The sequence below is a fragment of the Dipodomys ordii genome, unplaced genomic scaffold (genome assembly GCF_000151885.1).
Source record: "Dipodomys ordii isolate 6190 unplaced genomic scaffold, Dord_2.0 Scaffold46, whole genome shotgun sequence".
Classification (NCBI taxonomy): Eukaryota; Metazoa; Chordata; class Mammalia; order Rodentia; family Heteromyidae; genus Dipodomys; species Dipodomys ordii.
The window spans coordinates 7263491-7288324 of record NW_012267262.1 but is presented as its reverse complement, the minus strand read 5'-3'; the positions used below and the strand labels follow the sequence as shown (position 1 = coordinate 7288324).

General features: G+C 34.2%; 1 protein-coding gene across 5 annotated transcripts in view; it reads right to left on the bottom strand.

Annotated features, from left to right (window-relative positions):
- Mettl15 (methyltransferase like 15) overlaps positions 1–24834 on the bottom strand; it is a 159921-nt gene that overhangs the window by 27026 nt on the left and 108061 nt on the right. For 4 of the 5 annotated variants that reach the window (XM_013019680.1, XM_013019679.1, XM_013019682.1 and 1 more), the window contains one exon: positions 1572–2007. In XM_013019680.1, coding sequence (XP_012875134.1) covers positions 1572–2007 — 436 coding nt within the window. Of the gene's footprint in view, positions 1–1011; positions 2008–24834 lie in introns of those variants that run through there. The other variant, XM_013019683.1, reaches the window with a different exon arrangement.

The following is a 24834-nucleotide window of genomic DNA, read 5'->3' as shown; positions in this document are numbered from 1 at the left end:
TATATATATATATATATATATATTTATTTATTTATTTATTTATTTGGTCAGTCATGAGGCTTGAACTCTGGGCTTGGGCACTGTCCCTGCGCTCTTCAGCTCAAGGAGAAAGCTCACTTGAGCCACAGCACCACTTCTGGTTTTCTAGTGGTTTATTGGAGATAAGAGTCTTGCAGACTTTCCTGCCTGGGCTGGCTTTGAACCGTGATCCTCACATCTCAGCCTCCTGAGTAGCTAGGATTACAGGTGTGAGCCACTGGTGTCCAGCTGACCTCTATTTTTAAAGTGTTAATTTTATTACTGGCTGAAAAGCTGAATACATTAGAAACATTTACATATAAAAAGATGATATGTGAATTATCAATCCCATTTTATTAAAGAATACTTTGCCAAATACTCATCTAAAAAACATTTTTTATTTATCATACTAAATCTGCATAAAAGTGTTAAGGGAACATTCATTTACCATGTTGAATAAATCAGACAGTTTTCTATTTCAAATAGATTTCTGAATTCCTTTAATAGCTCAATTAAAAATGCAAGGTTCAAGGTATAATAAAGAGGTGAATTTGATGAAAATACATTAGAAGTATATATGGAAATATGATAAATCCCTTTTTAAAATTAATAGATGTTAATAAAAACCATTGGATTCTATGTTATTATTAAAATAAACACAATAACATTAAATAAGTTTTGCAATAATTCTCCATGATATCTGGTAGGCAGGCTTACATCCTTATATGTAAAACATGAAACAAAGTCCAAGCATATTGTAAAATCCCTTTAGGTAATGATCAGTTTAGTAAATCTTTTTTTTTTTTTCTGTTTTTGGGTCCAGTCATGGAGACTGAACTCTGGGCCTGGGCACTGTCCCTCAGCTCTTCAGCTCAAGGCTAGCGCTCTACCACTTGAGCCACAGCACTACTTCCGGCTTTTGTTTTTTGCTTATGTGGTGCTGAGGAATTGAACCCAGGGTCTCAGGATGCAAGGCAAGTGCTCTACCACTGAGCCACCTTCCCAGCCCCCAGTTTAGTAAATCTTAAAGTAATATTTGAAACTTAAAATTTATTTCAAAAAAGCTTACACTTGAGAAAGCTATAGTAAACAAGTATTCACAACTAGGAAAATTAAAATATATTCCCTGATTATCATTAATTATTTGAGCCATAGAAAGTCTGTTGCAAATGTGAACACAAATTTAGAATTTAGGTCATGCAGACATGATTATAGCATCTTTCTCTTTGGCAGCTTGCATTTACATATTTAGAGAACACAACATAGTAGTCTTTAAAATTTTTTCTCATTAAGAATGGTTATTCAAAAGTCAAAAATAAGAGAAATGGAAATATTTTTTCCAGTTTTGAGATATTGCTGCAACCTGACTTGAGCATTCTATGTCATGCTGAAATTTATTCCATTTTCTTGAGAAAAAAAATAATGCTAAATTCTATAACTTTCCATATTCTCTCATATTTTAAGCTGTGTTAAACCGTGCAGGAATATGATATTAAAATAACTAGAAAAATAGAAAGACTAGTGGAAGATCAGAGATTGATTAATTTCTTAACTTTTTAGCCGCTCTAAGTTTGGCTGAGCGTCCTCTGGGGTTATCTTGTACCTCTCCATCGTCTGGAGTAAGTACCTTCTTGTGTATCAATTCCCACATTAAGGGAGCTCTTGCAGAGATTTCTTCTTTGTCTTCATGGTTTGAATCTAACTGCAGTGTTTGTTTCACTTTCTGTCTAACACTTAGGTTAAATCTTTCAGTAAGGCTTATGCCAAGCAAAAATCGTTTGACAATGCGGTCCTCTAATGAATGGAAGGAGAGGGCAACAAGGCGACCACCGGGCCTCAGAAATTTCTGAGCTGTCTTCAGTCCTGAGTAGAGTTCATTGAGCTCATTGTTCACAAATATGCGGAGAGCTTGGAAAGTCTTGGTAGCAATATGGGTAGATCGTTGCAGCAAGTCTTTTCGTGAATAAATAGCAGAGGGAGGAAATGCACCTAAGGACAGATTTTTTAAGAACAGGAAGAGACAGGTAACATTAATATAATTCACTTTATATGTACTATAGTGTAGTGTATATGTATATTTAACGAATTAAATTTTCTTCACATTTCATTCCTACTTCTCTCATTGTTAAGCATTCTTCCAAGGTTTAAAAATCACATATGTTGTAAATATCTTTAGTAACAAATAAAGATTAACTATGGCCAAAGAAAGACAGAAAATTATTTGAAGAAATAATAATATAATAGTTTCCCAACTTTGCTGAAGAACACACACTCACAACTATAAGAAACTCAAGGAACCACAGACTATACAAAGAACATTGCACTTAGATACATCATAACCAACTATTCCACGCCAAAGATAACAAGAAAAATCATGAGAACAGTAAAAAAGAAACAAAAAGCAAAACAAAGATCTCAGCACATTATATAAAGGAGAACAAAAATAATGAACAGAATCAAATTTCTTAGCAGCTTAATAGAGCTTAATGAAAAAATAAATTCAAATATCAATAATTAAAAGTATACTAAAACACTCCAATAAAAATATAGAGACTGAAAAAGCAGAAAGACCAAACTGTGTTTTATTTACAAGACATATAGGTTAACTATTAAATAATAGTAAAAAGTATGCAAAGGGCTTAGAAAAATTTAACATAGAGAGTAAGCTTTTAAAAAGCTGGAGAGTTTATTTTATTACTATTAGACAAAATAAGCTTTTAAAATGGAGAATTATGAAAAAGCAAAGAGAAACATTTTCTTACTGAGAATAAGGTCAATGTAGCAGAAGATAAATTGCCCATAAAATATAAACAAATAGTTTTATATGGAAATAACTGTATTTTCCTTAGTAGGGCTAATCCTGGAAAGACCAAGTGCTGAAACTGACTAAAGTAAAATTGACAATCAGAATAGATGTGTAACAGGGCATGGATAGAATCAGTAATTAAAAGGCTACTTACAAAGAAAAAGCCTCAAACTAGATGTCATAGTTTCTGAATTTTACTGTACTTACTGAATTTTGCCAAACATTTATAAGAGGAATTAAGATCAATATTAAATATCTTAAAAGAAGGGATCATATCCCAAAACATTTTTAGGTCATTGTTACCTTGAAACTAAAGCCAAACATACCAAAAGGAAACGAAAGTATAAACCATATCACTGCTGAACCTAAACATAAAAACCCTTACAAAATACCTGCAAAATAAATTCAGCAACAAATTAAAAGGATTATTCATCATGACCAATTAATATTTAATGCTGAAATGCAACTATGATTCAACATATGAAAATAGCTCAAGTAACATAGTGATGTTGAAAATATATTTGATAAAAGTCAAATCTATTATAAATAATGCAACAAAATAGGAACAGAGAGACTAGCAGAAAATAATAAAGTCATACATGGAAAGCTCATAATAATCAAAAAAATTCTGTCTAATATCAGGAAGGCTATCTGCTTTTTACCACTAGTATTTATATAGTGTTTAAACTTCAAGTTATAGGAATTAGAAAAAAAAAGTTAAAAACACAAAAAACAAAGTCCAATCCTTCCTCCAAATAACAAAAATACATTTCAGACTGGAAAAGAAAAGGTAAGATTATCTGTATTTGAATTGAATGATCATATAAGGAGAAAATCTTAAAGACTCCAAATGTACAAAAACTGTCAGAAATTATGTTAAACAAAACAAAAAAATTACCAGGCAAAAATCATTGTATTCCTATATAATAACCAGAAATAATCATAAAAATGAAATTAAGAAAACAGCAAATATATTTGCCTTAAATTCACAACCATCAATATATATAGTAATGTATACCAATCCATAATTTATAGATTTTTCTTTGATTTATCAGCAGGTTTCCAAAAAATATTATCCTGTAGAGAAATAATGTTTTCATTCCAGATTTCCCATAAATGAATAATCTCAATGTGCTTCTTGTTTTGTTTTTTTTTTGGTCGGTCATGGGGCTTGAACTCTGGGCCTGGGCACTGTCCCTGCACTCTTCAGCTCAAGGCGAGCGCTCTACCATTTGAGCTACACAGTGCCACTTCCTCAATGTGCCTCTTAGAAAAAAAGTAAATCATTCAAATCTAGTATCCTAGTTTACATTTCAATAATGTGTACATTGAAGTAAAGTATAGAAATACTTGACCAAACTTCTCTGGGGAGTGGATTACAGAATGAGAGGAATGAAGTTTATGAATTCAATGTATAGTATCAGTATCAACTCTTTCAACATCTCATCTCACCTTTCCCTCTCCTATCACCCCTTCTCTCATTCTTCTTAATTTTGCAGGATATACATTGAATGCATTCTCTCCTTTTTGTCTCCCTTTTCCCCTTGACCCTACAATCCTTTCAAGTACCTTTTCCTAGTGTTTATTTTGTTGAACTGTCTTTCTAAGGAATTTGAGTTTTCCCTTGAATCTACCATATTTCAGTTGATACATTGGTTTAAAAAAAAAAAAGGAAACACTTGCATACTTACCCAAGGCATTTATTTGTAAGTTTATAAACTAAATTAATCTTGATATAAACTTATTTTTGTTGTTGTTGTTGTTCAGTTATGTGGCTCAGGGCTTGGGTGTTCATCCCTGAGCTTCTCTGTGCTGAAGGTAGAGATCTCCTTCACTGGAACATTTCCAGTTTTTGAATGGTTAATTGGAGATAACACTGTCAAAGTGACTTTTCTGCCTGGCTGGCTACCTGAGAACCTAGATCCTCAGGTCCCAGTCTCCAGAGTAGCTAGGATTAAAGGTGTGAGCCACAGGGCGGGGCATGAAATGTATCTTATCTGTATAAACGTGGAGAATCTGGTGGTCAAAATAAACAATCAGTGTGATAGACTCACTTTTTCCTCTATAAAAATTGATTTGCCAAAAGGCAAGAAAATATAAGATGATATAAGAGAACTTCTGATATAAGAGAACTTATCTTACAACCTACAGATTTCTCAGATGTCAATTCCAAGGCTGAAGAAGGTCAGTTTCATTCTGTTTGTTATCCAGTTCTACAGTCTGGGCAATTGAAAAATGTGTTTTAGAGTAGTCTACTAAGGATCTGAACAAACATGCCACTATTCACATTTTGGGGCTTCGATTGGAAGGAGTTTAGATTAGAAGATGCTTCAGGAAAGTCCAATTCCTAGTCATTCTACAACCTAAATCTTAAGACTAATTTTCTCAGAAGAGAAATGCAATAGAAAATACACTTTATTTTTAAGTAAAAGCAAACATGCATGAACCGGGGTCAACAAATAGAGTAGGCCATTTTTACTATAATGATTTAATTATTTTCTTAGCACTTTAAAAAAAATATTTTACAAGAATTCAGCGCATGACATTTTATCACAGAATCTTCACTTCGAAGTATCCATTTCAAAATGCAGTTTTAAACATAGCAGTGAGAAACAAGGCCATACTAAAGCTACCAGCACAACTATGTTTATCACAGCATTCTTCACCATAGCTAAGATATGAAACCAACCCAGATGCCACTCAGTAGATAAATGGATCAAGAAAATTTGGTGTGTGTATATATATATATATATATATATATATATATACACATATATATATGTATATATGTATTTTTTATGCCTCCATCAGAAAGAATGATACTGCCCCATTTGTGAGGAAATGAAAACACTTGGAAAAATTATATTAAGTGAAGTAAGCCAGATCCACATAGGTGCCATGGCTTCCCTTATTTGCAATAACTAGTATATGTCTAGGGTAATCTTACCAGACAAGCAGAAAAGGTCAAAAGCTATGCATATATGACCATATAAGATGATGCTAAGTGAAATGAACCTAGGATAGGGACACAAGGTTTTTTCTTTATCAGATTCTTTATCAGTTTTTTTTAATGTACTATGTGATTTTTTTTTGTTTCTTTTGTATGTTCTTCCCCCATGATATAACCCCCTGTTGTCACTGTATTTGATTCTGGTGTCCTGAATCTTGTATATACATTTTTCTAATTTGGGGAGAGGAGGGAAATAACAAAATGCTGAAACGAGGATACAGGTCAACCCATTGTAACAATGAGACATACAAGACACTATGTTGAAAATGAACTTTACAATTTTGGAGGTGTGAAGTTGGGGAGGTAGTGAGGTAAGGAACAGTAGGAAAAAAACAAAGGAGGAGGTAACAATGCTTGATAGGAAATGTGCTCATTACCTTACTCATGTAACTGTAACTTCTCTGTCCAGCATCTTTACAATAAAATAAAATGTAAAAAAAGCATAGTAGCGAGATAGCCACAGCTAGCTTACTGTTAACTAAATTCATGAAACAGAAAAGCAGAAAGCTTAATAACTATTTACATGCTGCTGTCACTGAACTCATATTAGAAAAACCATCAAAAGCACGGAATGCCGCATAACAACAAAAACAATTAAAAAATGATGTCTGAGATCATACTGGAAATTCTAGTACAGTCAATAGCATGAGTTCATTTGACTTGACAAAGTATGTTAGACATTTTTATTTCACAGCTAAAATGTCACTTTCTGATGTCAGTAAGACAATTTATAATTCATAAAAGTTTGCTACTTGTAAAACTATAAGATCCATGACTAACTCTTTTAACCTGAGAAAATGTATCATTATTTCAAAGTATTTATCTAAGGTGAGATTTTACTAATATTTTCTATTTTACAACTTCAAGTTTATATAATTCATACTCACATTAGATATATCCATGCTACATATGAACCTACAGCTGATCAATTAACATTGCAATCAGACAAATGTCTCTTTTATAAAGCTTAATTAGATCTTTCCAATGTCACTAAGTCAGTGAAAATGAACATGATAAAGTTTTCAATTATATTTAGGTCTTTCCTTGTGGGGCTTTCTTAGTATTGTTTATAGACTTATGGCCTACATTATATCATGTAGATTTCCAGCAAAGGATTTCTAGATGTGGTACTGTTAAACTCCCCAATTCCCACTTTTAAGGGCCAGGAAATTACACAAGACAGCTATGAGCAATGTATTTTGTAGAGAATTTTGGTGTTGCTTGAGGAATCTAGCACAAATCTTCCTTGATTTCAAATAGGTTAAATTTCCATGGCTGCTTTCTGTTTACAGTAGTAATTTGTAAAATTTATGAAAGTAAAGTGAAAAGACTGAACATAAAATTAGCATATGGTAATGAATATTAAAGCAGTGAGAACAATATAACTATCAATGACACAAATAGAAAAGAAGAATGCGAATATGAAGGATTTAGTAAGAATCTTTGAGTTATAAAGCTGAAAGATACATAAATGTTCTGTACCTCTGGAAAAGGAAGAAAAGGTTATCTCATTAAATTCACTGTTCAAAGAGCAAAGGATAGAATTATATTGGATATATACAGACTAGCTAAGAGCATCTACTTATAAGTCATCAGGAAAAAAAAAGTCTAAAAAATACACATCAGATTCAATGCCACCCTCATGCAGGATTCTGATTTAGGAAAATCTTGATGAGACTGAAACATGTTCTCTGCTACTTTGGTGAAGCTTGTTGTTTTGCAATTCTTCACCCCTTACTTATCTCCCATAGTCTTTTATCAGAAATAGAAACTAGTCTCTCTACTTTTCCATTTCCTGAGTTTAATCACAGAGTCTGGTATAGCTAATTCATTTGATTAAGGAAGAGTAGGTAAGGCAGAAAATACGGTCTCAATCACAATTTGGATCATTTGGTTTGGTGAAGAGATAAAATCGTTTTGTGTTTTATAGTTTCTCAATGGATAGTTTCTCAATGGATTTAGTTAACAAAGGACTAATGTTTTAGTTCTCAGTGGGAAGAGGTATGTTTACCCCTACTAAAGCACTTATGATTCTCTACTGTAATTACCCTGATTACTTTATCCATTGCTCCCATTTGGCTCTGATCTTTGGGCAAATAACAACTATTTCCTGTTCACACTTACATTCCTAGCTCTTGACAGGAAAGCCTATTAATTCTTAACTCTGAGTGAACATCACAGTTACTTGTAGCATTTTTGACAAAAATAAAGATTTCCGTCCCCACTACAGACCTACTGAGATTGTTTTAGGGGTTGATTCATTACCAAGTAATCAACTACACTAAAAAATCTTTACAGAAGATTTGACATGAAGCCAAGATTAAAAAGGTATTATGGTAAACTCTCAACAAATGTTTATTGAATAAATGATTTCTAGGTAATAAATAGAAAAAAATGGGGGAAATTATTGAATAAAGGCCTAGAACTGTAAGCACAGTTTTATTTATGTCACTGGTGAATACAGAGACAACAGGATGTCAGATCAAAAACAAGCAACAAAATGGAGCATTCTACTTTTAGTCACAGAAAACATTATCAATATTTTATTATCAATATTTTATTAAAACATCGACATATAGATTTTTTTTCCTCTATACAAAATATGTTGGTGGTCTCTAAATTAAGATGTTAATGGCGAAACAAAACTGAAATTTGCTAGTAATTTCACTATCTCAGAACTGATTACAGGTATTTTATTATATCTACTACTAACAGGGCATGTCTTTAAGTGGTCAATTGCACATGCAATAGATTACCTGCAAGTAATTTTAACTACAGGAAATGCAAGCCTGCAGGCCCTTATTAGATGACATAGCATAAGTGTGTAAGTTGAACCTTATTTTACACATTTATTTTTCAGATTAAACTATAATGTAAAAAAATATGATGTAAGATCAGGAATTTACATTTTGAAAATAAGATCTTTAGTGATTTAAATTTAAGTAATTTTTTTTTTTTTTGGTCCGGTCGTGGCACCTGAATTCTGGGCCTGGACACTGTCCCTCAGCTCTTCAGCTCAAGGCTAGCGCTCTACCACTTCAGCCACAGCGCCACTTCTGTTGTTTTTTTTTTTTTTCTTTTTTGCTTATGTGGTGCTGAGGAATCGAATCTAGGGCCTCATGCATGAAAGGCAAGCGCTCTACCACTGAGCCACCTTCCCAGCTCTCAAGTAATTTTTGGTTAGTGCATACTATTGCTGGGATTTTACTTTACTTATTTTACCTTATTTTGGTATGGAATCATGATGTCTAATTTCTATACAATTTGTGAAAGTTAATGGGAATTTTTCTCTCACACAGTAATATTAAAAAACCTTGGACTTACCATAGCTATTCAATAATTTTGGTAAAAGATCTCAGCCTCAGTAGAAGCTTGCCACCCTCATATTACAGATCAAATTTCTTGGGAGTGATGTTTTAATTCTCTGACATTTCCTTTTTCTTTTATCTCATATCAGCAAGCTTTTTTCAACTCAGCTCTGTATGAAGAATTCCACCATTTCATACCAACACTACCATCATTACCCTGATATTAGCTGTCATCATCTTTTCCACAGGGCTACTGGAATCATCTTTTAAATCAAGTCACTTTATTGTTAACTACCTCCAAAACGGTTCTACCATATAAAATAAAATGTAAAGTTCTGGCCAGGTGCCAGTGGCTCACACATGTAATCCTAGCTATTCAAGAGGCTGAGAACTCAGGGTCATGGTTTGAAGCCAGCCCAGGAAGGAAAGTCAGTGAGTCTCTTATCTCCAATTAACAACCAGAAAACCAGAAGTGGCTCTGTAGCTCAAAGTGGTAGAGTGCTAGAGTTGAGCTTAAAAGCTCAGGGATAGACCCCAGGCTCTAAATTCAAACCCCTTGACCCACAAAATAAGAAAATAAGTAAATAAAAAGTTCTTGTCAGGCATCAGTGGTTCATGCCTATAATATCAGCTATCCAGATCGTGGAGGTCTAAGTGTTGCCTGCCAGGGAAAAATGCTGCTTTCTCCATGGAAGTCTGCAGGTAGACTTCTCTTTCCCCCTTTGTTTTTCATGCAAGACTGCACATGTCAACCCCAGAAGTGCAGCACCTGAGTTACCCAGGTGACGCACACAGGGGAGCAGACACATCCAGTCACATCCTGGACCGCCCAGTCAGACCTCCTGTGGGCCATGGGAGGTTCCCAGACTCTGAGGTCAGGTCTGGCCGCATCTGCATGACCATTCCTCCTCTGAGTCTTCTCCCTATATTAACCCCAATCCCGCCAGAAGTTGCCCCCTTTCCCCTTCCCTTCCTCTCTTCACAGGCCTCTTTCTTGTGAAGCTGGCAGTATGTTCTGCCCCCAATAAATTCTTTTCTGCCGGAAGAATGTAGCAGTTTCCTTTTGGCTAAAATTTACACTGAGGATTGCAGTTCAAAGGTAGCCCAGGCAGAAAAGTCCATGAGACTCTTATCTCTAACCACCAAAAGGCTGGAAGTAAAGCTGTGACTCAAGTGGTAGAGTGCTCACATTGAGCAAAAAACCTCAGGGACAGTGCTCCTCTCCCTCCCTCCACACACACACACACACACACACACACACGTAAAGTCCTTGCCTTGGGATATCATCTCCCATCTGTCTGACCACATCTCCCAACTTACACTCTACTGAACCATGGCAACTGTCCAGGCTAGCTCCTGGCTTTGTATTTGGAGGACTGTCTTTGCAAACAATGATGGCTTACTACTTTACTTAGGTCTCTTCTTAAACATCACAGACAGAGAAAGTAGTCTTTGAGCTGGGTGCTGGTGACTCACGTCAGTAATCCTAGCTACTCAGGAGACTGAGATCTGAGGATCAAAGCAAGCTCCTGCAGAAAAGTCTTATCTCTAATAAACTACTCTGAGAAAGCCTGAAGTAGTACTGCGCCTCAAGGGATAGGGCAATAGCCTTGGGCACAAAGAGGCTCAGGGATAGTGCACAAGCCCAGAGTTCAGGCCCCAGGACATGGGGGGAGGGGTAAAAAAAAAACCAAATGAACAGTCTCTGACTACACTTATGAAAAATACCATATGTCATTAGTTCCCTTACACTGTTTTCTTTTTCTTTATAATACTTTGTAAGGGACAAATATTCATTTCTTTACTACATTTTCCTCTACTAGAATACTTAGTAAAAAAACAAACTGTTATTGCTACAAATCTTCCATGATTATATTTAAACTTTTAAAAATTAAAAGACTGTCCAGGAGACAGTGGATCATGTCAATAATCCTAGTTACTCAGGAGACTGAGATCTGAGAATACAGTTCAAAACTAGTCTCAACAGGAAAGTCTAGAGACTTCTTATCTCAAATTAACCTTTTTTTTTTTTAAGCCCAAAGTGGACGTGTGGTTCAAACAGTAGAGCAGTAACTTTGAGGACAAAAAGGACAAAAACTCAGGGTCAAACACACACACACACACACACACACACACACACACACACACACACACACACACACACACACACACACACACACACACACTACAAACAGTGGGACAAGAGGATTGTAGTTTTGTGGTAGAGTATTGTCTGGTATGTACAAAGCCCTGGGTTGGATCTCCAGAACTGAAAAAAAAAAACAAAAAAACAGTAAAGAAACCTTGGCACTGGTGGCTCATGGCTGTCATCCTAGCTAGTCACGTGGCTGAGATATCAGGATAATGGTTCAAAGCCAGGCCAGGCAGGAAAGCCCACAAGACTCTTATCGCCAATTAACCACCAGAAAACTGGAAGTGGACTCATGGATCAAGTGGTAGAGTGCTTGCCTTGAGCTGAAGAGTTCATGGACAGAGCCCAGGCCCAGAGTTCAAGCCATATGACCAACAACAATAAAAAAAAAACAAAACAGTAAGGCAAATAAAAAAGGCATAAACTGATGCTTTAAAGTTCTATTTTATGATATTGCCTTAAAAATAAAAACATACTAGTTGTGTATGGAGTGAATTATCAATAGTACTTTTCTTCTACAACAGGTAAACAAGAGGTAATTTCCTTTTCTTTTCATATAAATTAAAATGTATATAAATTTAGGTGTACACATATGTTTATAAGAATGGCATGCAAAATGATCTGCAACTTGCTTTTGGCTTACTTGCTTCACTTTAATTTCAGTTGTGCAGATTCATTAATGTTGTTGGCTCATTTAATAAGTATCTATAGTGTCAAACACAGTATCCATTAACTGAGAATGCAATAAAAATAAGACAGAAATATCTTCTACTCTGATGGAGTTCACACTACTATCACAGAAGGAAAGGACATTTAGGAAGTTTACAATCACTATTTTTTTCCCTTTTAGTTTTTCATGGAGACTGAGGTTTGAACTCAGGCCTCACATTTGCTTGGCTTGCTTGTGAGGCTGGCATTTCACCCTTGAGTAACATCTCTGCCTAGCTTTCTGTTGGCTATTTTTTTTTAATTGTCAAGGTGATGTACAGAGGGATTACAGTTACATAAGTAAGGCAATAAGTACATTTCTTATCAAACTTGTTACCTCTTCCCTCATTTTTCTCCTACTTGCCCTCCCCCCACTTCCACCCCCAAGTTGTACAGATCATTTCCAACATACTGTCTTGTGTATGTCGCTGTCGCATTGGTTCCCCGCTTGTTCTTTGTCTCACCATTCTGTTGTTCCCCTTCCCTTCCCTAATTCAAATAACTGTATATACAATACGAGGGTACCAAAATCAAATACAATGACAACAGGGGATATACCATAAGGGGAAGAACATACAAAGGAACAAAAAAAAATCACAATATACACTAAAAAGAACAACAAAGAAAAACCTCTTGTGACCATGTCTTAGAGTTCATTTTGCTTAGCATCATCTTATATGGTTATATGTAAATAGCTATTTGAGCTATTCTGCTCATCTGCTAAGATTATCCTAGATGTATACTGATTATTGCAATAAGGGAAACCATGGGACTTATGTTTCTTTGGATCTGGCTTACTTCATTTAATATGATTTTTTGGGGGGCGGGGGGTCTGGTCGTGGGTTCTGAACTCTGGGCCTGGATGCTGTCCCTTAGCTCTTCAGCTCAAGGCTAGCGCTCTACCACTTGAGCCACAGCACCACTTCCGGCTTTTTCCTTTTTGCTTATGTGGTGCTGAGGAATCGAACCTAGGGCCTCATGCATGCAAGGCAAGCGCTCTACCATTGAGCCACCTTCCCAGCCCTTAATATGATTTTTTCCAAGTCTTTCCATTTCCTAACAAATGGAGTGGAGTCATTCTTTCTGATGGAAGCATAGAATTCCATTGTATATATACTGAGGGGCATCTGGGTTGGTTCCATATCTTAGCTATGGTGAATAATGCTGCAATAAACATGGTTGTGCTGGTAGCTTTAGTATGGCCTTGTGATCATTTGGGTAAATGCCCAAAAGTGGGATTGCTGGGTCATAGGGAGCTCTATGTGGAGTCTTTTGAGAACCTCCATACTACTTTCCGAAGTGGTTGAACAAGTTTATACTCCCACCAACAATGCAGTAAGGTTCCCTTTTGGCCACATCCCTCCAGCATCTGTTATTACTAGATTTCTTGATTATAGCCATTCTAACTGGGGTGAAGTGGAATCTCAATGTTGTTTTGATTTGCATTTCTTTTATGGCCAGAGAAGTTGAGCATTTCTTCATATGTCCATTGGCCATTCTTACTTTCTTTCCAGAGAAGTCTCTCTTTAAGTCTTTAGCCTACTTATTAATGGGATGGTTGTTTCCTTGAGGATTTGTTTTTGGGGGATTTAATTTCTTGAGTTCTAAGTGTATTTTAGATATGAAACTCTTGTCTGTTGTATGACTAGTAAAAAATCTTCTCTTAGTCTGTGGGCTTTCTATTGATCTTGCCAGCTATGTCCTTTCCCATATAGAAGCCCTGCAGTTTAATGCAATTTTATTTGTCCAACCTTTTTTTGGCTTGTTGTGTTTCTGGGTCTTTATTAAGAAAATTTCGACTGAGAGTTTTGTTGGCTATTTGGGAGATAGAGTCTCATGGACTTTTCTGTCCAGGCTAGGTTTGAGCTGAAATCTTCTGTATCTACAGTAGTTAGGTTTACAGGTGTGAGCTACTGGCACACACTTGGATATTTTCTAATTTTGCCATCATAAAAACATGTTATAATATATGAGTTGCATAGTTTAAATATCAAGAAAGGAGAGAAAAGTTCTATAAAATGACAGTTACAATATGAGTAAAATATTTGCCACTTCATGTGAACCTGAATGCCTGCAGAATTGGAATTGTTTGGGTTAAAGGGTATTTCTGCCCATTTACTGTTGGAACAGCATTTTAAAATTTGCCTTCTATATAGATGTATCAATTTACTTCTGTCAATAAGCTATGAGAAAGTCTATTTTCTCACATACTGGAAACTATCATTCTTTGAGCCAGTAGTATGTAAATGATAATTTAGTTATTTTAATTTGCATTACTTTGGCAATAAGGTTTAGCCATATTTTGAAATCTGACAGCCATTTGATTCCAACTATAGATTAATTGAACAAACCCTTTGTGTCCTTTATGTGTTATTGCTTTTTTCTTTATTGATTTGTAAGAACTATTCATAAAATAAGCATATTAACCCTTTGTCTCTTTGATTAATAGAAAAGATGATAGTGCATGGTTTGGTGATTTTCTGAAGCCCCAATTCCATATCTGGTGATTTATATACCAATCTCACTTTCTAAGAAAAAACAAGTATGGAATCTTTACTCTCAGCCTGAATAGGCTTTTACTGAGAGATGTTTGAATGGAAGCCAAATCACTCTGCATCAAGTTGCAAGAGTTTAGTTTTCTCTCTATATTTCCCTAGGGAAGATGTGCATTATCAAGCCTAAAGACTGGGCATCTGGTGAAGGCGGCAACTGCCTTGGTCTCTTACCCTGGGAACCGTAATAGATATCTTTGGCTTTTGTCCTTTTTGCTCTACTGAAAATAACTCATTGTTAGCTCAGACTATTAGACCACGCATTTGCTCTCTTTTTCATCTACTTTTGTGATATGGGCTAAAAAAGGAACAGTTGTAACTGCTGCTTTTGGCAGGTACAGATTACATGTATTTGATTAGAAATGTAGTACATATGGGATTTTCCTGACTCACTTGTTTAGAAGCAAGCCCTTTATAATTGCTTTCACCTTCAAAACGAGTACCAAAGATTATCCAGCTAAGGAAGACAGTGGGAGTTGGGTGGGGTGACAAACAAAAACTAGAAAAAAGGGTCAAGATGGCTAAAGTCTTGGGGAAAGTAAGCTTGGCTCCTTTCAAATTCTTTAAAGCTTTTCAAAACTTCTTGATGTTGACAGAGAAAACTGATTTTCCCCCATATATTTGTTGCTACACATTTCTTATCAATGCACAATTTTAGCAATGAAAAGGTAGTGCATCCTGCTCTCATGTGTGTCTCCCCACTTACTGTTTTCCCTCACAATGTCTTTTCTCTTATAGTTCACATCTACTCAGCCTTCATAGGTGCCATCTTTCCTAGCAAGCCCTTGCAATGGCTTTTTTCATACATATTTTAACAATTTCTTACTACTCTGCACTACTTATCTATCAGTTTGCACTAGGTTGTAAAAAGCCCAGAGTCCTTTTCTTATTTCCTTCTGTTTCCTCAGTCACAGGTGTAGAGTCTTGTGCATAGTAGGTCTCAAACGGGAAAATCCAAAGAATGAAAAGCATTCTTTCAATCCTAGATAAATGTTAAGATATATTGTAAATGATACTCGTAAGGTAGAAACCCATGAACTCCCTCAAACATTTGTAAGACTGTTGTACATGCGCAATATTATGTGGAGATGTCCAATGGTTTCCATCAAATTCTCAAATAAACAAGGTACTAACAAAATAGGTGAACCACTGTGAGAATAAACTATGAGCTAGCTAAATTACCATCCTGCAACTCACTACTTGTAATTATACTATTCAAGAGAGCTTCTGCATTCCATTAGTTTTGCTTTTGTTGCATTAATTTTAACCCCATGACATCTGACCACTTAATATCATCACCACAATGTCAGAGAACTTCCTTCATGTGTGATTGAAGAAGTTGAACAAAAGCTGTATCAGTGAACAAAGTTTCCCTCTGATTCACAAAGAATTTTACATTAAGAGAAAAATCTTAGTAACAATCTATACTGCATACAGTAAGAGAACACAATTTGTTTGGGAAAAAAGTTAGATTTTATTCATAAAATAGAATCTTACTTCTCACTAGACAAATAGCTTCAGGATCCCAAGAAAAATTAGCATTCTCAGTTCTAGGATACCCTTATGCTACTTACATTAAAAAAAAAATTAATCCATTCATGTGTTCAACTGTATTGAGACTTTAAAACTTGTGAATGAAATGAGCTCATGCTGTGTCTATCAACATGATGCACTGCAACTCCCCCTGAGTCATAGGGCTTAAAAATTAATTAAGCTCTTGCACCTGTTTGCCAGTATTCATCTGTTGAATTTCTGTTTCAGTTAGTAAGTTTCTGTGACACAACCTATGTCCTTTTGCCTGCGATCCTTTAAAATAGTGTTACATTCTCACCCTTATAAAATTCAGGTATTATTACAAATTTCAAACTGTTAATTAAAATCTGTGAACTTGAATGATTGGCTTTACTAAGTGAGGTTCTTTTTAAACTTCTTCAGCATCTCATGTAATCCTCAGCTCCTACCAGGTTAAATCTGATAATAATATGATCCCACTACAGGTGGCTGAGGTTTACAAATCCTCATACAATAGCTTTAAAAAAATCAAATAGGTTTGAAAAGAAGTAAAGTGGTGAAGTAAGAAACTTGAATTAAAATGAAAGATTGGATTTTTTATACATTCTTCAATAAAACTACATATACTCGTCTTAATTTGCTGAGGATAGCTGGGATAACTCAAACTGAATCATGTATTTAGATGGCTAATATTAGTTTAACTACCAAATCAGGCATGATTAAGACTTATTTGCAAGGTGGTGTGAAAAGAAAACCAGAAGTCTAAACAGGAAGTATGAACATATTTAAAACTCATAATATAATATTTTATTTGTAATGTTGAGAAATAGTCTATTTCATGCAATATATTTGCAGAGTTGGGCCACTTTTACTTCCTAAAGTTTGGTGAAAAGAATATGAAAATGTATTTAAATGTATTTAACAATGCTTGTCTTCCTTTATGAGGTCAAAATTAATCTTTGAATTCCAAGATAGTTACTTATTTTCTTTAGCACAGTTACCTACAATAAAATACTCCATTGTAGTATAAGAGGATTTTTAAAAAAACCTCTTACACAGAACTAAACCTTTTGGAAGGTAGAAGTTGGATAATATCATTTTTATTGAAACAGGTTCGAGCTGACTGAAGACTGCATGATAAAATTCTCTAATATATATATATATATAATTGATTTATAAATTATAAATATCTTCCCAAATCCAAATACAATACTGAACTTCCCCCTCCTCCCATCATTTACATTTCTACCTGCTCTATCTCACTAAATTTCTAAAGAAATAGTGCTTTGGACAGTAAATACTAGGTAGTGCTTTGTCCAGTAAAGGCTTTTGATTTCGAAAAGTCTATGTATACCTTTTGTAAAGCATTGTTTCAGGAGATAAAAGACATAGCCGCTATTATTATCCCATAGTGAATTGGGGCAGAGGAAGCCCTGACCCCAACATCCCTTAAATATGCCCACTTTATTTATTATATGAATTTTAATAACAGCTACCACTTAGAAGTAAACCAAATATCCAAACAATGCATAAAATACCTGCACAGTGCATAAAAATTAAGCAATGATAAAATATTTAGTGGCAAATTTCAATATTAACCAACTCAAAAATGTGTGTCCCCATCATTTTGGAAAGGTACTTACTACTGCATATTGCTAACTTCTTGATATTTTTTTGGGTAAACAAGACATGCTATTATACATATCATGGAGACAAGACTGGATCATGAAAACCTCTAAACAAAGATGGAAATGCAACTGACATATGAAACTGCTTGGTCTAGATTTTTAAATGGAGAGGCCACATGAGTATCTATCACTAATTTTGAAGGCTTTGAAATGTTATAAGAACTAGTTCTTCTTTTTTTTTAATTTAATTTTATTTTATTTGTGAACATACTGTACAGAGGGGTTACAATTACATGGGCAGGATAATATGTACATTTCTTACCAAGCATTGCAGCCTCTTCCTTTGGTTTACCCTTCACATCCCTTCCCAGCCTCTCCCCTCCCCACCAATCCCAATCCTTCTCCTTCCCTCCCCTCCCCCTCCCCCCCACCGACGTTGTAAAGCTCCTTTTGGACATGATAACTTGTACTTTAATTCTTCTTTTTTTTAACCAATACATAGGATAAAATGGGCCTGTTTGTTTGAATGTATTAAAAATTAGTAATGGTGTGAAAGCTGCTAATATACTGCATTTGTAATACAAGGAGATCACTGTTAATTTTTACTTGCAGAAGTATATGAAGCTTAAAATATTAAGAAATGAAGCAATGAGGTGAATAAATGCATTTTCATTTCTTTTGCTCTCTAGAAGCCATTTAAAATTAAACTAGAATAAGGAAAATCTATAGAATGAGGTTATAGTGAATTACTGTTCTAAGAATCTGACTAAGCTCATGGTTTCATTATTATATAGGTGCTAAAATAATGCAAAATTTGAGTAATTTGGAACTGTATTATGTCCTAGGATTAGATCTTGAATTGTCTTATGCTCTTCATACTAATCTGAAACCCTATTGAGTTGATCATTTATTTGTTCATCAATACTTTTATTTCTGCAATTAAATAGCTTCTACTAGGTACTTGGTAACAGGAACTTTAAAAAATACATAAATAAGTACTATTTTTTGTCTTAAAACCCTTAATTGAAATGTCTCCTTGCTTGTTATATCTATTCAATCCCTGTGCCTATTAACAGTCGTATTAAATTGAAATCCACTGCTTCATCTTTTTGTTCATGACAGGATATAGTCTGAATGGTTTACCTAACTTTTTTCTTTACAAGTATATTATATCCTTGAAGACTGATCTGTAGCATTCTGTCATAAGGGATATAGTTCTTTATAGTCTTCATGATTATAAAGGAATTAGAACATAGTTCTTTAATTATAAGAGACCTGGCAGTATAACATAATTAAATGAATAGGGGCTAAGCATTGTGTCAGTGGTTTATGATTATAATCCTAGCTAGCTGGGAGGTGTTCAAGAGGACCAAGGTTTGAAGCCAGCCTAGGTAAAGAGTTCATGAGATCTCATCTCAACAGAAAATGCTAAGTACCGTAATATTTGCTAGTTATTCCAGATATGGGAGGGAGGGAAGAAAACAAATAGAGGATCATGCTCCAAGTTGACCAAGCAAAAAAGTGAGTTTTTTATCTTAAAAATAACAAGAGGAAAAAAGAAGATTACTCAACTGGGCAAATACCAATCTAATTATGTAAGCAAGCATGGAACCTTAAGCTCAAATTACAGAATTGCTTCCTCACCTAAAGAAAACCTAGGGTCCAGAAGATTTTACCTTCCAATCCCAGAATTAGTTGAACTAAAGGCAATGTTCTTAATCTCTTTATGCTTTGGTTTCCTCATCTATAATACAGGGATAAGAATAATGCACTTGTCTCATGAGTTTTTCTGAAGATTAATGAGTTTAATTTGTAAAAATAATTTCAGATGGTATCTAGTATTTACTCAGTTACCATTACTAACCTTTATCATTAAATTAGGGTTGTACCTTGGTCAGTTGGACATTGCCTTCACTCAGTACTACAAATGAGATTAGCTAAGTTTTTTTTAATGCAAAAAAGATGTTTTGTTTTCTTTTTCTATTTTATTCCTTGACACTTCATTCTATTCTAAGTGATGCTTTTTTATCTAGGACATCTCTTAACAAGTTTACCCATAAAATGACATTTGATAATTTAGTTGGAAAGAAGCTACCATCTCAGTAATGCAGATAGTGTATAAAAGTTTAAATTCAAGGAATTTAATATGATAGAAGAATAAGTGCATTATCATAGGTAGGGGCAAACAGCTATTGCAAACCATCCAAATTCTACTGTAGGTTTGATCATATGTTTTCTATCTGGGTGATAACTAAAGACACTAACACCTTCATTTTTATTTTGGAATCACAGCAATATGGTATAAAGAGTATTTTTAGGGGAAAGACAAAGTAATAGTATATAGGTTATTAAATAGAATGATGGTAAAAATAGATAAAATTCATCACAAAAATTTATTCTCCTACTAAAATTTGTTAGCAGTGACTGCTAATAAATCTATCTACCTATCTATACATCTATCAATCCATATCTATCTGTCTGTATGTCTGTCTACCTACTTACCATCCTACCTACCTACTTACCTACTCACCTGTTTAAAAAGCCTCTCTGTCTTAATAAAACTTTGCATGAAAAAGAGGATAATTTTAGATATAAATTGAGGCATATCATTATTTTAGTTTTGTACAATCTAATCAACTCTCAACTAATATGGTAACTTCATAACTTAGATTATCAAGGGACATTTCCCAAACAAACTTCTGTTCAATATTACATATTGAATGTCCCACTGAATAAAAAGGTTACTTTTCATCCCCATCCTAAATGTCACATAACTTACGGGAAGAACAGCTCAGAATGAAATGATAAACCTATAAAACTGCTTGGCAAAGGACAGAGAAGACCACACACAGGGTTCTGTGAAGAGCACTTGTTTTCTCTCTGAATTATCCTATTTAGGTGAGAAAACTGTAGACAAGTGTACTTACATTTTAATTTTGCAAAGAACATCTCTACAAACTATTTCATTATGGTCACAGAAAGAATTAGTTCTATTTTCTAGAGTAGGATCATAGAAGATAAGTGACTGACTCAAATTCATAGAGCATATACATAGCAGACCTAGAAAAAGAATGATTGTTTTTAATTCTATGTTTGGAGGTCTCTCTCCTGCTCCTCAAGCTGCTTTAATTCATACTGAGAGTGTTGATGTTTGCTTTGCTACCCTCTTCAGAGTGAAGGGCAGAGTACAATTGATTCCCATTTACACTTTTTTCTCCTGAATTTTCATTTCACTTCACTGGAAATGTAAACATCATTTTATTGATTTATTTGTTCAACAAGCATTCATTAAGCTCTGGCCACGTAACCACTTCATGAGTCAGAATAAAGGTTACATAAGTTTCAGTCACGGAATAAATCTGTACATTTAATCAACATGAATCACAAATATATAAGAAATTTTCCTCCCTTTCACTTCCCATTTAGGTAATATTATGTATCTATTTTACTCTGGATCAATTATCTATATGAAAATTTAATTTAAATCTTAAAATGTTAGGAATACTTTTTTGATTTAGGCAGAAATAATTAGTACAGTCATAATTTTTAAAAAGAATGAACAATAACATTATCTAACTATTATTTCAAGGCCAAGAAGATGAGGTCTATAAACATTCAATATATGAAGAAAGCTGTAGAGCTAGAACTACAACTAAGTTCTTTTCATTGAGTTAGACAAGCATTTCATTGGTGATTATCTTTGTTGTACTCAGAGAATGAAAAGAGAATTAGAATATAGAAAAATAATGATATACGTGAAGCCAGATTTTTGAGAAAAATAGGCATTTTTAATTCATAGGACGTCTGCAATCTCCCTCATTTTCAACTCTGTACAAATCAAATGTACATCAATTCTACAAGATCCAGGCCATACCCATTTTTCTCCCAAACCAAGTATATAAATTTTCTTTTTTCTAAATAGTTTGAAGATTTTGGAATGTATTGATTGTCAATATTAGGATTTTATCAGAGCATTATTTTTCTTCTTAGCATTCTTAATTAAGAAGACAGGAACACACACACACACACACACACATACACACACACACACGTACTAAAACATTGGGAAGCAATGTGGTTTTTCTAATTTACCAGTGTATACCAGTGTTAATGTTGTTAGACTATATTCTTGTTAGGTAGAAACTCTACCACTTGAGCTATGCCACACAGCTTATAATTCCATATATATATATATGTATTAGAGGGGTAATATCATATATAACACTTTTTATCATTAAATAATTATATTAAAACTCCTTGCTATTTTTTAAAAATAGTATCTATATCATATATAGTATGAATAGTGAAGCTCTGCAGACTGTTTTGTGACTTGAAAACTGCTCTGTATGTCAACTCTGCAAGAAGAATAAACAAAAAAAATAAATTTCTGTTTTGATAATTCATAAAGTAATTCATGGTAGTTGAAAGTGCTATGTTCTATTCACCAATGAGCCCTAAAAATCTGTCTTTCAGTGCTCCTGCTAAAATTCTCTTGTGCTTAGTAGGCTTTGGTTTTTACACATTATGCATAATTAGCGAAGTTATTACAGAATTTTACTGAGTACACTGTAATTTCAAGTATGGTGGCTAGTTTTACTTGTCTTACTGGATTATTAGCTTTTGAAAAGTGAAGTAATTCATGTTTCCATCAAAACACAGGTTTTGTTATATGCTGAATATTTCCCAATCGGCTTAATAGTCTTGAATATATTAATGAGTTCACTGGACTCCTAAAGAGTTTGAATACAGTACCTAAATATCAAGCTTGTCAAATTGCCATCTCTCCCCAAATATATTTCATAATTATTTTATTCTTTTTTTTTTTCAGTTGTGGGGCTTGAATTCTGGGCTTGGGCGCTGTCCCTGTGCTCTTCAGCTCAAGGCAAGTGCTCCAATGTTTGAGCGACAGCACCACTTCTGGTTTTCTAGTGGTTTATTGGAGATAAGAGTGTGACGAATTTTGCTGCCCAGGCTGACTTTGAACTGTGTTCCTCAGATTTCAACCTCCTAAGTAGCTAGGATTACAGGCATGAGCCACTGGCACCCGGCCAGCTATTTTATTCTTAATAAAGGTCATTGATTTTGATAAGCAATCAAAAGATTATAAAATTTACTTTATTTATTTTTTATTTTTATTTATGGTAGTACTAATGTTTGCACTCAGGGCTTTGTATTTTCTAGCCAGGTGTTCTACTATTTGAGCCATACCTCAAGTATATGTTTTATACAAACTATCGGGATTATGCCACAGGCCAGTCATAAAACTGTCATCCTCTTATGGAAAGCTGAGATTGCTAGTTGTATGGCCATACCTGGCCTTATTAAATTTAGAAGTACCACAACATTTATGTATTACTTTAATAATTTGGATTAAATTGGGATTTCTTTTCAATAAAACTGTATCATCATTAAGAAAATTGTACTTTATAGACACATACTGAGAAAGATAATGGTATTTAATATACTGGGGTTTTACTTACCCATACATGAATAGTCTCACATTTACTCTGTCATTTTTCCACAGCTCTAATGTGTTTTTCTCATCAACAATCATCCTAAAAATACCTTAATTACTCCTATGGGACATCATCATTGAATTTCTACCTAATGAAACACAGTTGTTTCCCCAACCTCAGAGATTAGGATCAAGAATCAGAAATGTTAACTTCTTAAAGGCAGACTCCCCATTTTAGTTTCTTAAAGGCAGATTCTCCATTTTCCCCATGCTTTCCTAGATATGGGATTAGTACTAATATCTCATTAGTAAGGCTATAATCTTGAGCAAAGTATTGATTTCTTCAGACTTGTTTTCAAATGGGATTTTCAGCTAGAAAAATCTCTAGAGTGCTTAATAAGTCCCAATCCTCATTTTTAGTACTAGAAAAGTATATATTTTCTTAAGCTAATTTCTTACTGCTTTTATTTCTAATGTTAAACAGAACCCAACATGCATAGTAACTTAAGGAATGGCTAAAGGCTATGGTGAAGTAGTTACTGTATATGGAGAAGAAAAAAAGTTCATAAGGTAGCAATCAATTTCACATCAGAATTCTAGTTTAAATTCTTTTAGGGGGAAAATACCATGAAATATTTTACACTCACATTGCCAACAAGAATTCTGATCTAACTTGCCTGAAGAAGTCTCAACAGTGATTTTAAAGTGCCTTGAATAATATAGTTCAGAATATTAGACACTTAGTCATCAACTTATATTTTATTCCTAAGGGGAATATGGTATTATTTAATTATGCCACAAAACAATTGCTATATATACCTTAATGGTATTCATTAGGATAGATATAACTACTGTCAGATACTTTTGAAATGCTCCATAAATATTCCTCATTTTTACTTCTTCTTTAAACAACTAAGTAACTTAACAGGAACCACTGTAGAGAAACACATTTTTGGTAAATAAAAATGATTCATGATTTCAATTGCTCTAGTAAGATACTTTACCACTGGAATACTGTAGGAGTTGTATTTTTACCTTGGAAAACTTTCATCATGAAACACAGCTGTGAAACAACTTTGGCTTCAAACAAAAAGGCTATATAATAAAGTACCTCCTAGCTACAGTTAGGTTCAAGAGGTTTATGGTGGGGCACAGCAGAAAAGACAAAATGTTTCAATAAGCCCTATAGGCTGATTTTGTTAGCATTCACAAAGTGGAGTAACCTATACATCACATATCCTTTGTTAGGTGCTTGTTTAGAATAGATGTATGAGTCACTGGATTTTATTTTAGCAGTTGGGCAATGAAATTCTCCTTTTTTTCCCAAAAATTGAAATGGAGAAATGTGAAACTAAAAGTGGTAATGTCAAATATTATACAAGATGCATACCAACCACTGTGATAGATCAAGAAATTCTTTTGCTCATCATTCCATGTTTCATTTTATTAGACACAAATGACTAAATACCTCATGTAAAAACTCTGTTATTATACTAATCAACAAACTTCAGTATACAGGTTTTTGTTTTTTTTTTTTAGTTAAATGTGGGGAAGAGATATTGGAGGAGCAAATCCTGAAAACTCAAAGAAATTTGACGTTAGAAGACAGGAACACTATCCTGTATGATTTCAGATACAAATATATCCTTCTGGTAGTAAAGAAAAAAAGAAACACCTTTCTCTCT